This window comes from Mirounga angustirostris, unplaced genomic scaffold (assembly GCF_029215605.1).
Source record: "Mirounga angustirostris isolate CCGP_5_RB_7025 unplaced genomic scaffold, mMirAng1.0.hap1 SCAF_5, whole genome shotgun sequence".
NCBI classification, from domain to species: Eukaryota; Metazoa; Chordata; class Mammalia; order Carnivora; family Phocidae; genus Mirounga; species Mirounga angustirostris.
Genome location: NW_026991713.1, coordinates 79428565 through 79443539, shown reverse-complemented (window position 1 = coordinate 79443539; position 14975 = coordinate 79428565). Strand labels below are relative to the sequence as shown.

General features: G+C 38.0%; 1 protein-coding gene across 6 annotated transcripts in view; it reads right to left on the bottom strand.

Annotated features, from left to right (window-relative positions):
• The window catches only part of ITPR2 (inositol 1,4,5-trisphosphate receptor type 2), a 496243-nt gene that overhangs the window by 330674 nt on the left and 150594 nt on the right, over positions 1-14975 (bottom strand). For all 6 annotated transcript variants that reach the window (XR_010411569.1, XR_010411571.1, XR_010411570.1 and 3 more), the window contains 7 exons: positions 11605-11746; positions 9179-9340; positions 4349-4521; positions 2883-3002; positions 2582-2767; positions 1026-1277; positions 282-426 (listed from right to left, as the gene is read on the bottom strand). Coding sequence is in view for 3 of the 6 variants with exons in the window: in XM_064591479.1 (XP_064447549.1) it covers positions 282-426; positions 1026-1277; positions 2582-2767; positions 2883-3002; positions 4349-4521; positions 9179-9340; positions 11605-11746 (1180 nt within the window). In the remaining 3 variants the exon portion in view is untranslated. The remainder of the gene's footprint in view (positions 1-281; positions 427-1025; positions 1278-2581; positions 2768-2882; positions 3003-4348; positions 4522-9178; positions 9341-11604; positions 11747-14975) is intronic.

Below are 14975 nucleotides of genomic sequence, written 5' to 3'. Positions count from 1 at the left end.
AATAAAATTTACACAGATAAATAAAACCCCCAAAATCCAGGAAAACAGTAGGTAACCGGTAATTATAAATAGAATATTTTATATTAGACATCAGGTCTAATTAAAGCATCAAATCTATCTTTTAATCAATGGCAGAGGGAATCATACCTTTATCAACTAAACTATCCAGTTACCAAAACATCCTAAATATTAGAGGGGAAAAAATCTTTGACGCTCAATATATCTAATTTTTGACAGGGAAAACTGAATAACTTCACAAATGAATTGTTTTTATAAAATACCTCAAATGTCAGTTTGTTTTTTTCTTTATCCCCAAAAGGAAATGGCTGATTTACAACTTCTTTCAAGTATTCTTCAACAAATTCCATTGTCAGCGCAAATTTCCTCTTCATATCATTTCTGGAAGAGTCTGTTATAGAATCATATCTAGAAAGAAAGAATATGATGCAAGTTAAATTGATTGAAATCATTCAAAAATAAGAGAATATATATACTTTAATCTCCCAGCTTCTTAAGTTTAGGTAACTTAGTTAACCCTTCAAGATGTTTCTACCATAATATTAAGCACTTAAAAAATTGTTACTCCTATTATAAATACAATTTCTGCTTATTGATCTCCAGAATGACGTTTCTATTATCAAGAGCTGTTATTTTACTCTCCAAAAAGAGTATCTTATTTGTATTTGAAAGACTAACAACCTGGGTTGGGGGGTAGGGGGTTAAATAGGTTGATGGTGAGGAAGGAGTGCACGTGTCATGATGAGCACAGGGTGATGTATGGAAGTGCTGAATCACTATATTGTACACCTGAAACTAATATAACACTGCATGTTAACTAACTGTCATTAAAATAAAAACTTAAAAAAGTAATAAAAAAATAAAAGCAGTAAAAAAAAAAAAAAGACTAACAACTTGAGTTAGAACACAGAAAGGCCCTTCCATATATCTCACTTCAAAATTAAAGACATTTGATTTTGAGTTCATCTATGGAATTGAAAGTGCTCAGGAAATGTTTCCAAACATACTCATGAATTGTGATCTTTGTGGGAATTTCGGTCCAGAGCCTGGCATAGCGAACAGGCACCACAGACTCCTGGGGATCCCGGTCAACATGCATGTGGAGCATGAGGCGACAAAAAGACGCCCGGAGGTCAAATGGCAGGCTCTCATCCGACACACACCGCAGGATCAAATCCACCGAGAGCTGCATAGAAATCTGGTTTATGGCCAGATACTGGCGATCCAAGCACATCCTTGCAAAGAGGTTTAGCTGGTACCTTAAAAATATGAAACATACTACATTATTTGTCTTCTCTTGATAAAGTTCTTTTTTTTTTTTTAAAGATTTTATTTATTTATTTGACAGAGAGAGAAGCAGGCTTCCCGTGGAGCAGGGAGCCCGATGCGGAGCTCGATCCCAGGACCTTGGGATATGACCTGAGCCGAAGGCAGACGCTTAGCGGCTGAGCCACCCAGGCACCCCTCTTGATAAAGTTCTTAAACAGTATCAGTCAGTATCTACTATCTACTTTTATACAACACCGAAATTCCCAAGTGTTCGTGACACTGGAGTCGAATTTTTTTGGTAGTGAGTGAAGTAATCAAATGACAGCAAATACATGAAATTGTCTCTATGTCTGTTCAAGTTACAATTTCTCTTACTTGTTCCAGTAACATGTTGTCTGGAGGAAAGTGGCATTGGGCTCTCCATTTTTGATTTCCTAGGATTACAAATACACTAAGCCTGAGGGCTATGGATAACAAACCGCTCACACAAAACCATCTCTCGGTTTCCCATTCCCACTTAGCTCCGGCCCTAATATCTAGCTACACTCTAACTTCAGATCCACTCGGTTCCCAAACCAAATGTGACCCATCCAAATGGCATCAGTTACACTTGGATTCAAGAGCCTCTGAGATCAAGAATTAGCCTTGGCTCTGTTGGGATACCTATAGAAACGAGGAACACGAGCCACGCTCGGCCTTTCTCAGATTCCTGTCATTTGGGCCCAACATTTCCCAAGGGCGTCTTTCAGAGGTTTTGATACCTTAAACTCAAAGACACCAGCTAGGTTCTTGCTCCCAGCATACTGACCACCAGCAACTACCATGGCAACTTCTGCTGCCAAGTGCCGCCACCGAACTTTCATAACTATAGATAGCAGCTTCTCTCCAACCCTAGGTCACCACATATTCATAAGCACTATCTACATTCCTACTGGCTAACTTTCTCCTGGGCCACCTCTGCAGCTGGATCAACACACCCAGCTCAGCTCCATCCCTCAAGTCCAACACCGTGGTCCCAACATGTCTCTCATCTAATACCAATCAATAACAGGAAAAAGCCCTCTGCTGCACACCAATTCCAAATTAGTGAAAAAGTCAGAAAATCGCAAGTTGTATAGGTAGAAAACACAGATGTTCACTTTTATTTTGAATATTTTAAATAATGTTAAATATTTCAGCTACCTTAGTTTTGACATGACTTTTTAAATTTCCTCTTCATAGATACCTGACTTTTAGAGGTTTCAGAGAATCTTCTCTCAATGAATAAGTAATATTGACAATTATGATTCTTTACCTATAATAGGTAAGAACTTCCAAATCAGCTTTGGTGCCTTCTTTTGCTTCTTGAGCAAGGTGCCTGATAGCTTTGCCATGAGGTTCCTTGTTGCTGTCAATCCAATAGAGCCAAACTTCTTCATCATCAATGTCATCTGAAAGGATGGAGCTCTCCATGGGGTTGTCTACTTGCATTGAGACCAGCCTTGAAATAAATTATACATACAAAATCAATTAAGAAGCTAACTCACAAATACGACAGGAGCTACAATGCTTACAAATAATGAACAGAAGAAGATTCCTCCCCTATCTGGGCTTACTTAGTTTGAATGAGAATGTCTGCATTGCCTGGGCTCAACATAAATTTACAGATGAGTTCTTGAGTTACAGGTATAGCAGTGGTATTAGATACACACAGATCTGATAAATAATCCAAAAACCTGGCAAGAGGAAAAAAAATAAATTGAACACTAAGAAAAGGCACTTCATACAATATCACAATAAAAATATCCTTGGGGATATAATGCAAGTAAGTTTTTAGATTTATTTCTAATACCTCCACGCAACATTTTTTAATATGTTGCTTATCTACTGCATCATTAGAAGCAAATTAAACATCCAATTATTTGTGTTTAATACAAACCTTGTTTCAAAAAAGGAGATAAGTTTGCTTCTATTTATTTGGTGATATTCCTCCCATAGCACTGTGACTTATTATGTTTAGAAAATCATTTATCTGCCTTAAAATGAGACTATCCAAGAACACATAACAAAACAAAAGCAGATGAAAGCTAATGTTGTACCGCGTAAAATAGGAAAACAGCACACAGTCAACAAAAGTGAGCATGGCCTAGTTGAGTCAAAGGCCCATTTCAACCTTCTAACATTCATTTGCTGTGCTAATTAGTAAAGAAAACTGTCAGTCTGCTTGACTTTTCTATATTCATTTCTCCCAGATAAAGCAGCATGGTGCAATAGAAAGTAAATTTGATGGGATACCCCAATAGTAAGGAATATTACCATAATATTAGTAATAAGTAATTATGATATTATAGTAATATTCCTTACTATTGGGGTATTCTTGGACAAGTTGCTATCTAGGCTTCTGTTTTCTCATCTCTAAAAATGTGGATAATAATTTACAATAATATAATATATTGATAACAAAATAATAATATGCAACCAGCTTACCTCATGGAAATGTACAAGGGCTTAAATGAGACAATGTACATGAATAGATTTTGAAAAACTAGAAGTACTATAAAAACATAAATGATCAGAATGAAAGTCACTTATATTTAAATATGTCTATAAAAGGTTTTCATTTCCTGTGAGGTAATAACTCTATGATACATAATTATTGTAACAGCAAACCCAATATAGTTTTGTCCATGAAAGTTAGTGATATGAAAGAATTTCAACTTTTATGGGGCACCTGGGTGGCTCAGTCAGTTAAGGGTCCATCTCTTGATTTCGTCTCAGGTCATGATCTCAGGGTCATGGGATCAAACCCTGCATCGGGCTCCATCCTCAGCAGGGAGTCGGCTTGAAGTCTCTCTCTCTCTCCCTCTGCCCCTCCCCCCCCCACTCAAGCGGTCTCTCTCTCTCTCTCTTTCTCACTCTTCTCACTCTCTCTCTCCTTTAAATAAATAAATCTTAAAGAAAAAGAATTCCAACTTTTAAAACATTCTAAAAATAAAGCAAAAAGCTTTTTTGCAAAAAAAAAAACAAAAAATAAAGCACAATATTCCCACTAGTAAAGAATACTACATGAACCACTTCAAACCTTGGCTCACGATTTCTCCTGAGTAAACTGACAAATGTTTCTATTTCTTTTGCTGTGATATGTTTCTCTAGTAGTTTTCTGTTGTTGTGCAACAAAGCTGTGATGGTATCTTCTGCCAAAATATCATAGCCAATCTGGGACTGCATGACACAGAAATTCTTAGCAATATATTCCTGCAAAGAAGAAAGACTGTCAGAATGTGCTGCCAAACAGCTTAGAAATAACAGGTTCTATTAGAGTCAGCAACATCGATTAATTTATTCATAACAGAAAAACTCAAATGCATTGTCAAAAGAAAAGCAATAATCCTTCAAGAAATATGGCTTTTTGAGAAAGGAAATTAAAACATATGAGCATATGCCTAATTTAAATTATAATAGAAAATTATATACCTAGAAATATTCAATGTGGGTGCTTATACTCTGAAAGCATAAGTGGGAAAAACAAAAATAAACCTAGTTAAAATAATAATTTCTTTCGACATGGTAAATTTTACCAGCCTAACAGAGGCCCTTCTTCTAACTCACACTAAAAGTTATAACCACTGACTGTATCATAATTACAGAAAGAAAATGACTCTCTGAAATTTTGTTCATGAGGCATGAGAGCTATACAGTCGCATGAAGATCCCAGGCTGACTTGAAGCGATTTCTTTTTTGTACATGTCCCAATCTGTTAAATCTTCTTTTTAAAAATAAAGATAAAATTCCATACCACTCTTTATCCTAAAAAGCTATCAAACAAGATAATATGATTAATCAATCACTTTATTGACCAGATCATTCATCCCATAAATACTTCTTGAAAGCCTACTACATTCCAGGCTGTTTGAGAGACTAGACATACGGTGGTAAACAAGATAGGTGAGTTCTCATGAAGCCTACCTCCCAGTGTGAAAAAAAAGGCAGTAAATTAGATAATAAATATGATCCTTTTATATGTTAATAAGTGAAATGAAACAAAGGGATGGGGAAAGGTGGCAACTTCATATGGGGTAGACACTAAAGAAGTGATATTTGAGCTGGGATGAAAAAGAAGGGAATGATCAAAAGAAGGCAGCCATGAGGAGGAGAAAAATCTAGGTAGGCAGTGGAACCACACTCTTTGTGTTCTATAGACAAAGGTGGCCAGTGTAGCTACAGGGTAGTAAGTAAAAAGAAAACAAGAGCTGAAGTTGGAGAGGTAGGTCCTTGCGAGCGAGGGTAAAGGAGCAAAATGTTATTCTGAGAGCAAGAAAAAGCCACTGGGAGTTTCAATCATGCATGATTTAATCTGCTCCTCATTCTTCACACTGACTCTCCTATATTCCAAGCCACTATTGCTCATGTCCTGTATTCTGTGTACAAGCAAGAATCCCACACAACCATAGATAGACCTGGTAAGCTTAACTAACCCCTTCCACAATCCATAGTTCTCACTTCAGCTTCTTGGGGATTCTCCTTGGGAATGTATCTCTGGTTCTATGATGGACAAACTTACTGATTAGAAAGTATTTTTTGCCTTAGGTAAAATATACTGGAACCTAGCTACTCCTTGAAAATGATACAGGTTGCACAAATCTAATTATATTCTAAGCAGTGATTTTGTGGCCTCTCAAAATGATACCTTTATATTGGGTATCCATTTAAGTAAAGTAAATGTCTTCTGTTAGTGTATCACTTTAAAGACATGTATTGATTTACACTCTTTTATGACTATTGTAATCATACCCCAGTATAAGGCAAACCTCCAAGGTGTTTGATAAATAGATCAAGATACTGATAAAAAATCAAATCAATTTAGAGGTTGTCACCAAATTCTATAAATAATAATAAGCAGACACTCAACCTTAAAGACTTGGGTTAGCACTAAATCACAAAAGAACTCCCTCTTAGGACTCTATACAATATAGATGAGGCTGAAGGAAAACAAGGTAATTATGCAAAAAGTAGAAAGTATTTCTACTTATATTTTAAAATCATGCTCTAAAAATATCAGAAAGCTACTCTATGCTTAACAAAAGCATTCCTGATTCAAAAGAAATGAGAAAAACATTATTCAACCCTCACTGAGATTGAACTGGAGCATGCATGAGAACATAAGGGAAAACAAAATCTAACCCTCAGTGGATGCTGGTGATTCTTCTACTCTTTTGTCAGCTCAATTATCTATGCCTTGGGAAGACATCCCAAAAGAGAGAAAGAGTGCCCGCCACAGTCATATGCTCTAAAGAAACCAAAAAGCAGGTCCCCTAAAGTGAATAATCATTTACCCAGAGTAGTGATGTGCCTGGGTCAGGTGAACTAAGAACAAAGAAGAGGAATAATTATAGGAGCTGAATGTGTGTGTGTGTGTGTGTGTGTTTCCACTTATCAGAAGGATGAATGTTTTCAGAGGAGAAATTGCACACATCTCAGCACACTAGGCACAGGAGTCCTCAGCTAAAACTAAAAGGAGTGAGAAAATTTTGGTGTGCCAGATGAAGAAAGGACATCAGTTAAGATGTGCTGCCCAGGGAATCTACCAAGGACTAGCTGAACAACCAAACCCAAGGAGATCAGGCACTGAAGCCAGGGCAGTGCTATAGAAAGGAGGGCCCTGGGACCCCTCCAGAGGCTGAGCACAATTAAGAACGGCATACAAGGGGCGCCTGGGTGGCTCAGTCGTTAAGCGTCTGCCTTCGGCTCAGGTCATGATCCCAGGGTCCTGGGATCGAGCCCCGCATCGGGCTCCCTGCTCAGCAGGAAGCCTGATTCTCCCCCTCCCACTCCCCCTGCTTGTGTTCCTGCTCTCGCTATCTCTCTCTCTGTGTCAAATAAATAAATAAAATCTTAAAAAAAAAAAAAAAAAAGAATGGCATACAATGTGAGCCCGTGGGACTCAGAGAACCAGGTAAATTCTGTAGACTTGTTGGTTTTTTCAGTTGATTCAATCTCTCTAACATGGTACTGCTTGTGTGTGTGGAGTGGTGGCCTATCTAGCAAAGTAGATATTTCCAGACCCAAGAAGACAGATGAGGCTAGGTGGCATACACTGAGCAACCTCTAGCCCCCATCTCCACCTCAGACCCCCACAGAATAACATGAGCCTTAATACTGGGCGGCTTCTGGAACGTTGATTCTCCGAGTGCTTGAAGGTCCACCATTTAATGTCCTGGAACGTGATTCTTCTTCCATTTTAATGGAATGCAGGGAAGCTGGGGGAAAGAATTCCAATGGCAGTATTTCCAATTGCAAGGAAGGCTGTTTATAATAGGATTATATTCAAAAGTCTTTAAGGATTTGTTTATATTGTGCCCTTCCTCACTCTTTTGCTCCTTGCCATATTATTTATCTTCTCACGAGTCTGTTTTACATATTCTTTTTAGACCTTTTTTCAATCTTGAAATAGAATTTCAAAGCCAATATATTTTAACAGATTTTTCTTAAAGCGGATTCTTTTTTCTTGTCGAAAGACTTTCAAACTACCAAGAGGCACAGTGTGATGATTAAGAGTCTGGGTTTGAATCCTGGCTCCAGTGTCAGTTAGCACTGTGTAATCTTCGGCGAGTTATTTAACCTCTCTGTGCCTCAGTTCCTCATCTTAACTCAGTATTATCTGAGTTAAGTTATGAAAAGTGCTTAGAACTGAGGCTGGTAGGAAGTAAGCACTCAGTAAACACTACTGACTACTCCCAAATAAATGCCACTCTCTAGGCCTGACATCCTGGCCTATGTGGTTCAGCCCGACCTGCCTCAACCACCCTCTCTCCCACTAAACTAATCAACAAAACTTACTGAGTCCACACTCTTCTCTCAAACTGGCTAAGAGAAACACAGGATGCTAATTTAGGATACGATAATTAGTTTTAAACAATTTTATATTAAACAAATGTATATTATTAAACACACTGCAAAATGCTGTGTATTTTTAAGATAAAAAGGAGATTTAAAAGAAATTTCACTTGCCGTTGGCAACTTTTAGCTATAGCCCTAGGTTTCCTGTCCTCTACAGTTAGGACTATCTTGGGACAAAAGTGCCCTTTCTAGCATCCAGCACTCTCTTCATAGACCCTTCTTCACTGAAATTCCTGTTCCCATACAATTTATGAAAGTGAGTCTCGGGGCGCCTGGGTGGCTCAGTCATTAAGCATCTGCCTTCGGCTCAGATCATGATCCCAGGGTCCTGGGATCAAGTCCCACATCGGGCTCCCTGCTCAGCGGGAAGCCTGCTTCTCCTTCTCCCACTCCCCCCTGCTCTCTTGCTGCGTCTCTCTCTCTCTCTCTGTCAAATAAATAAATAAAATCTAAAAAAAAAAAAAGAAAGAAAAAGTCTCATCCTCCTCAAATGCTTCCCGCTCCAAGCACCCTCCTTGGGCTCCCCCAGCCACACTGAGCTCTGTCTCTTCTGAATTCCCATAATGCTGCCTTTTCTCTCTCATGTCCCCATTTTGCCTCTCCCTTATGTTTCAGATAGTACCTGCCAATCTTCACCACCAGACAAGGAACTCTTTGGCCTACACGTGACGATGCAGAACCTCACATGTTCCTAGAAATATCAAGGAATATCTCCCTCCTCTTTATATAACACATCCAGCATGCCTCCTGCCTAGCAAAAGCTAATACCATGCACGAAGACCTCAGACATCTTCCCTCAAAGATTCTAATTGTACACGGAAGAATAAATACATATGTCAGCACAAAATACTTACAGGTCGTTTTTGCATATTTCATTACAGAGTGGAAATTCCCATTCCTACTTTATGTATTTTAGAACAGTAACCAAAGAACCTTGCCCTTACTTGAAATGCTAAACAGAGGCAAAGATGTTTAACAAAAATGTTAAGCAGAGACACAGATGGTGGCCTCCAACCTGATTTTTCCGGTAGTCCTGCTGTGAATGTCTCAGCACACGGTAACACAGCCTCAGCATATATTTGTAGGGAGCGTATCTTTGGTCCCCCAGATCTTCAAGTCTCAGCATTGAGCCTTCTCCTGCCTTCTCCTTAAAGGGTGCTTTAAGAATACCAAATACCTATCAGGAAAAAAAAAAACAACCACCTATTCTGATGAATGGAGGTGTATGTTTTACAAATAAGTACATTGACTCAAAAGCACTTCTGTAATATTTGAGTAGAATTCATATAAAGGAAAAAGGAGATTTAGAATACAGAACCAACATATTAAGAAACAAAAAAATACCATTTAAAGGATTCACTAAATTGACAAAAACATTTAAATAAAATACTTAATTTTGTTTAGAAATTACATTTTATTAAAATAAGAAATATAGGGATGCCTGGGTGGCTCAGTCAGTTGGGCATCTGCCTTCGGCTCAAGTCATGATCTTAGGGGTCGGCCCGCGTCAGGCTCCCTGTTCATCAAGGAGTCTGCTTCTCCCTCTCCCTCTGCTCCTCCCCCTGCTCGTGCTCTCTCTTTCTCTCTCTCTCAAATAAATAAAATCTTTAAAAAAATAAAATAAATTAAAAAATATAAAGATGTCGGTTGTACCAAATTACATGAACATATTCAAATGAACTAAAAATAGTTTCATTTCTGTAGGCTTTATAATTACTTCTACTGTGTTCCATAACTTTCTAAAATCAAAATAATATAAAGAAAACGTTTACTTTTCATCTGAAATTGACATCAGAAAATCACCTCCAAGTACTGCTTCTAAACCTCTTTCGGAAAGAGTTCATTTATTGTTCTTGGTACATAAAGATGTCGCCAAATCAATGAATGTATCAGGATTCAAATAAATCGAGAGCAACATGGGCAACTGGTGGTACGTAATGACTCACATTATACCAAGGTTAGCAGCTGGGAAATATTTAAAAAGCATTGAGGAATCTAAATCTTTTAGGCAGCAGGACAGCAGGTAAGGTCATCCAGGGATGAGCTGGTAGGATGAGTAAATTGTCTATGAAAGAGCACCCATACAAGGGCATGGGTATTAATACAAGAAAGCAAAATAGAAAGGAATCATCTTTTGTAGCTCCTGAAATGCAAGACAAATTGACGTTACTTCAATAATTTTATATTCACTACACCTTGAATTTTGTATTTTATACTTTTATATTTATAATACTGAAAGATTAGGCATATGTTGGTTAAAATAATATTAATAAATCATTCAAGGTCCTAAAAGTCCTTGAAATCAAATGTTTTATACAAAAGAATGCTAACGTCAGAAAAGCCTCTGTCTCATTAGATTTGCAACCTTTATTTTCTTTTGAGAGAAATGTTGATTTTATATTTTCAGACAATCAGCTATAGAATATTAATTGGTAATATGTCTACTGTTCTCCTTTCCCAACTCCACAAGAACACGTATATTAATAACACGATTTTTTATTTTTTAAGTATCTCTCTTGAGTTCACAATTAATGCAGAAGACCATTACTTTGTACAGCAATTAACTGAATAAAAAAAACACATAAAGGTAGGCATGCCCATATACGCATATTATCAGGAAGTGAATTAATTTACTGGTATGTTATGAACAATTTCAGAAAGACATAGTATAGGTACAGCTCTAAACTTCCAGGAAAAAAACTAGAATATTATATAGAGCACTTGTGAGCTGATGGATAGACTGCCCTACTTTCCTAGGGAAGAGAGCGACAGAAGTAGGAAATAGATGGAGATGGCACTTCCCAAGTTATCCTGGAAATTCTACCTAGAAAATTATTCCAACACATTTCCTGGAGATAGTCTGACCCTGCAGGTTTTGTGAGAGATCTGCGGGAGGCTGTCTCTGAGATGGCCCCAGGGATCCCGGCCTCCTAGGATTCACACCCTTATGCAATCCTGTCTCCTTGAGCGTGGGCTGGGTCTACTGACTCCCTTCTAATAGAACACAGGAGAACTAATGAGGTGTTACTTCTCAGATTAAGTTATAAAAGAGACTGTGGCTTCCATCTAGGTGGCCTCCCTCGTTCTCTCTTGGACCCCGCATTTCTAAGGAGAGAAGCTTCTGAGTCTTGAGGCAAGTCTTACTGAGGGGGGTGGGGAGTGCACTGGGAAGTGAATCATTTCCCATTCAAGCCTGAGATGACTGCAGCCCCAGCCAGCACCTTGACTGCAACCTTGTGAAAGACTCGGAGCAAGAACCACCCACCTGAGCCACTCCCAGATTCCTAATCCACAGAAACTGTGAGACAAGTATCTGCTGTTTTCAGCCATGAAAGTCTTGGGGTAATTTGTTACACAGCAACAGTTAACGAACACAAGGACTTTCTGATGCTATAATTCAAAAAAATTAAATATGCAAATGTACTACATGAAAACATTCACCTGTGACAGTATGTTTTGTTCCCTCATTAATTTTTGACGTTCTCGGTTTGGCTTAGTGATAACCACATCCAGAACTTCTTGTCCATTATTAAGTACATCAGCCACAAAGAAGATGAGGTCTTCCAATAATTTGGTTACAAACCTGTCATAAAACGAAGAGGAAATTTTACTCTAATTTTAGAAAATGGTTTTTTTTTCAATAAACACTAAGGACTGAAATATTGGAACACAGAGAGTATTTTGTAATAGAAATTCTTTCATCGACAAAATATCTAATTCAGTTAACATTTACCTAAATCTTTACAAAGAACATGCCTTCTCCAGCTCCTCCAGCCCCCACTCCTGCCTCGAGTTTCTAATCAAGTATTTGCAAAGACAATTATGAGATAAAGCCACATGAGCCCCAAGAGGAGATGAGTTGATAGGCTAACACCACCAGATCCTTTTCTATGACTGAGCAGCAAAGAAGAGTATTTCTGCTTAAGGGAGAACAGCGCAATTTCTAAATTTCTAAATTCAAATTATTTTTCTATTATTGGCTCAAACTACATTTCCTAATCCTTACCACACTTCTACATCTCCAATGAACAGAATAGGAAAAACCTAAATTATCTGTGAGCAGATTCAGCACAAGCAATCAGCTGCTCTAAACTATTCTTAAGCTAGGGACGCCTGCGTGGCTCAGTTTGGTTAAGGTTAAGCGACTGCCTTCGGCTCGGATCATGATCCCAGGATCCTGGGATCGAGTCCCTCATGGGGCTCCTTGCTCAGCGGGAAGCCTGCTTCTCCCTCTGCCTGCCACTCTTCCTGCTTGTGCTCGCTCTCTGTCAAATAAATAAAAATCTTTAAAAAAAAATTTTATTTATTTATTTGACACAGACAGAGAGAGAGAGGGAGAGAGCAAGCACAAGCAGGGGGGACGGCAGGCAGGGGAGAAGCAGGCTCCCCACTGAGCAAGGAGCCCGACATGGGGCTGGATCCGAGGACCCTGGGATCATGACCCAAGCCAAAGGCAGATGCTTAACCGAATGAGTCACCCAGGAGCCCCAATAAATAAAATCTTAAAGAATTGTTTTAAATAATAAAAAAATGAACTGTTCTTGAACTATTACCTGATCTATAAAAATAGCATTCAAAAATCATACACACATTCACCTTTAACTCTACATTTTAGTTATTATTTTAACTATTACTTGAACTTCAGTGGCATTTAGAACCTGAAGTATCTTGAAAACCCTTCCTCCCTTAGCTACCTTCTTCCTCCTTCCTGTCTGCTCTTTATCATGTTCTATATGAATTTTTAAATTTGTTTTAATTTTTTGAAAAATTTTGTCCAGCAAATATGTATACATATATGTATCCATATAGCTCAGCACAATCATTCACTATTATTAGCACGATCAATCATGATCACATCAATAAGAAAATTACACTATAAGAGATTCAACATATCCAGAAAAGTGTAGAATGTATTCAGTTAGGGAACATTTTGATCTGTCTCCAGATTTTTTTTTTTTTAAAGAAAGCATCTTTCATAGGTTTATTGGTCCATTAAGTTAATTGAGGAAAAGAAACCTTTTAAATTTACAAGCTAATAGTTTATCAAGCAATACAAATTCTTTTGTTTACCTCAAAATGTAATACTTAATTTCACAGTAAACAATGGACAGAATTTTTTATACACAGATACATGAAAAAAAGTGGACAAAAACCTCGTGCCAGCATCAAAAATGCAACAAAAACTTTTTTCTTTTTACAATCTCTGGGTTCCATAACAAAGGGAAAAAAAAGTGACATTCTTTTTAAAGTTTGGTAGCTTCATGAAACAGAGACTGACCTGGAAATAAATCACTTTCTCATCTACACACCTTCTTGAGCACTTTTTTTTTTTTTTCACAGCTTTTGATTTGGCTTATTGGCAGCATGGAGAGAAGAGAAGCACATTACATGGAGGATCTGTCTCCAGATTTACCTCCTAAAAGAGAATGTAACTTTCTTGGAACCAAGTGGACAAGGCCTAATCCAGAATTTAGCCACCTACAGCCAAATTTCAGCCTATTTCCAGGAATCATAAATTCCACTCCAACATTCCAGAGATTCTATGTTTTCTTGGGGTACCTATTTTAAATTTTAACCCAATCTGTGTCTTTTTGAAAATGTGCCTGTGTAGGATTCACTCACATAACCTTTCGGGGCAACCACAGAAATGTCAACTATGATTCATGTGCATTGAAATGTGGTGTGAATTTCTTTTGAAATTGTGACTTAATATCTTCCAAGTCATTCTGGTATTCCTAAAAATAAAAATTATTTTGAGCTCAGGTTTCTTCAACCAATTGAAATGAAGTTGAACTTCAGTTGCTATCTGTTCAGTCTCTAAGTCCAGTCTCTAAGTCCATAAATATATGTATTTTCTTTTAAAATTATTAATATTCTCTTTCTCCTGTTTCAAGTTAAGTGTGTTCCGATGATTAGACATCTAAGAAAGCACAACTGTGGGACAACTACAAATCACTCTGCTTCAAAGTCTTCCAAATGCCCTGAAATGGGGGACAGTTACTGGAATGATGATCAAGACAATTAACAGTCTTAATGGAGGATCACTATACATTAGCCCTGCTTACACCACCTGGCTCCTCTGATTGGGCAATGGAAGGCAAGAAAACCAGTCTTGTCTCTTAACCTCTGAAACTGTTGAAACCCTTTCCCCCCCGCTTTTCACCTCAAGCACCCCATCTGTGGCAAAGCAACTGGGTTTTTTCAGTTTAGATCAAACTCCACTTCTATACTCAGAAGTGGTTTGGTCCTACTAATTCACTCAATCTTATTAATTTGCTTGTACTAAAACCTTTTTGTGAGACTTTGTCATATGCAGCAATGACAAATAAAATACATTTTTTAAAAGATATACCTAAGAAAATAAGACGCTTTGTGGATTAGGAACAAAATAAGAAAAACATGGCGATAAGCAAGGATACTGTTCAATCCTTGTAAGATAACTGGGACTGAAAGCACATGGTAGGGAACTAAGCTGAAGATATAAAAGCAGATATTAAAGCAGGGATTTTCCACCTCTTAAAAGAACCTTAAAACCTTGGTGGCCTCTTTTCAGCTCTGGCTATGCGGTGGTAGGAGGAAGAGAGAAAACTCAAGACAGGACTGGACCTCACCACCTGCTGAGCATCAAATTACCATAAGACATGGACTCTTAGTCCTCAATTTCAGATCTGGCTTTGAACTAGCTGAGACGTGCCAAGTGGAGGCAACCACGAAACTGATAGAGGAGATAAGCAAATGTAGAGAAAGGAAAAGCAAAAACCACCCACCTAAGAAGAGCCTGCATATTCAAATTCCAAAGCACATGATGAAAA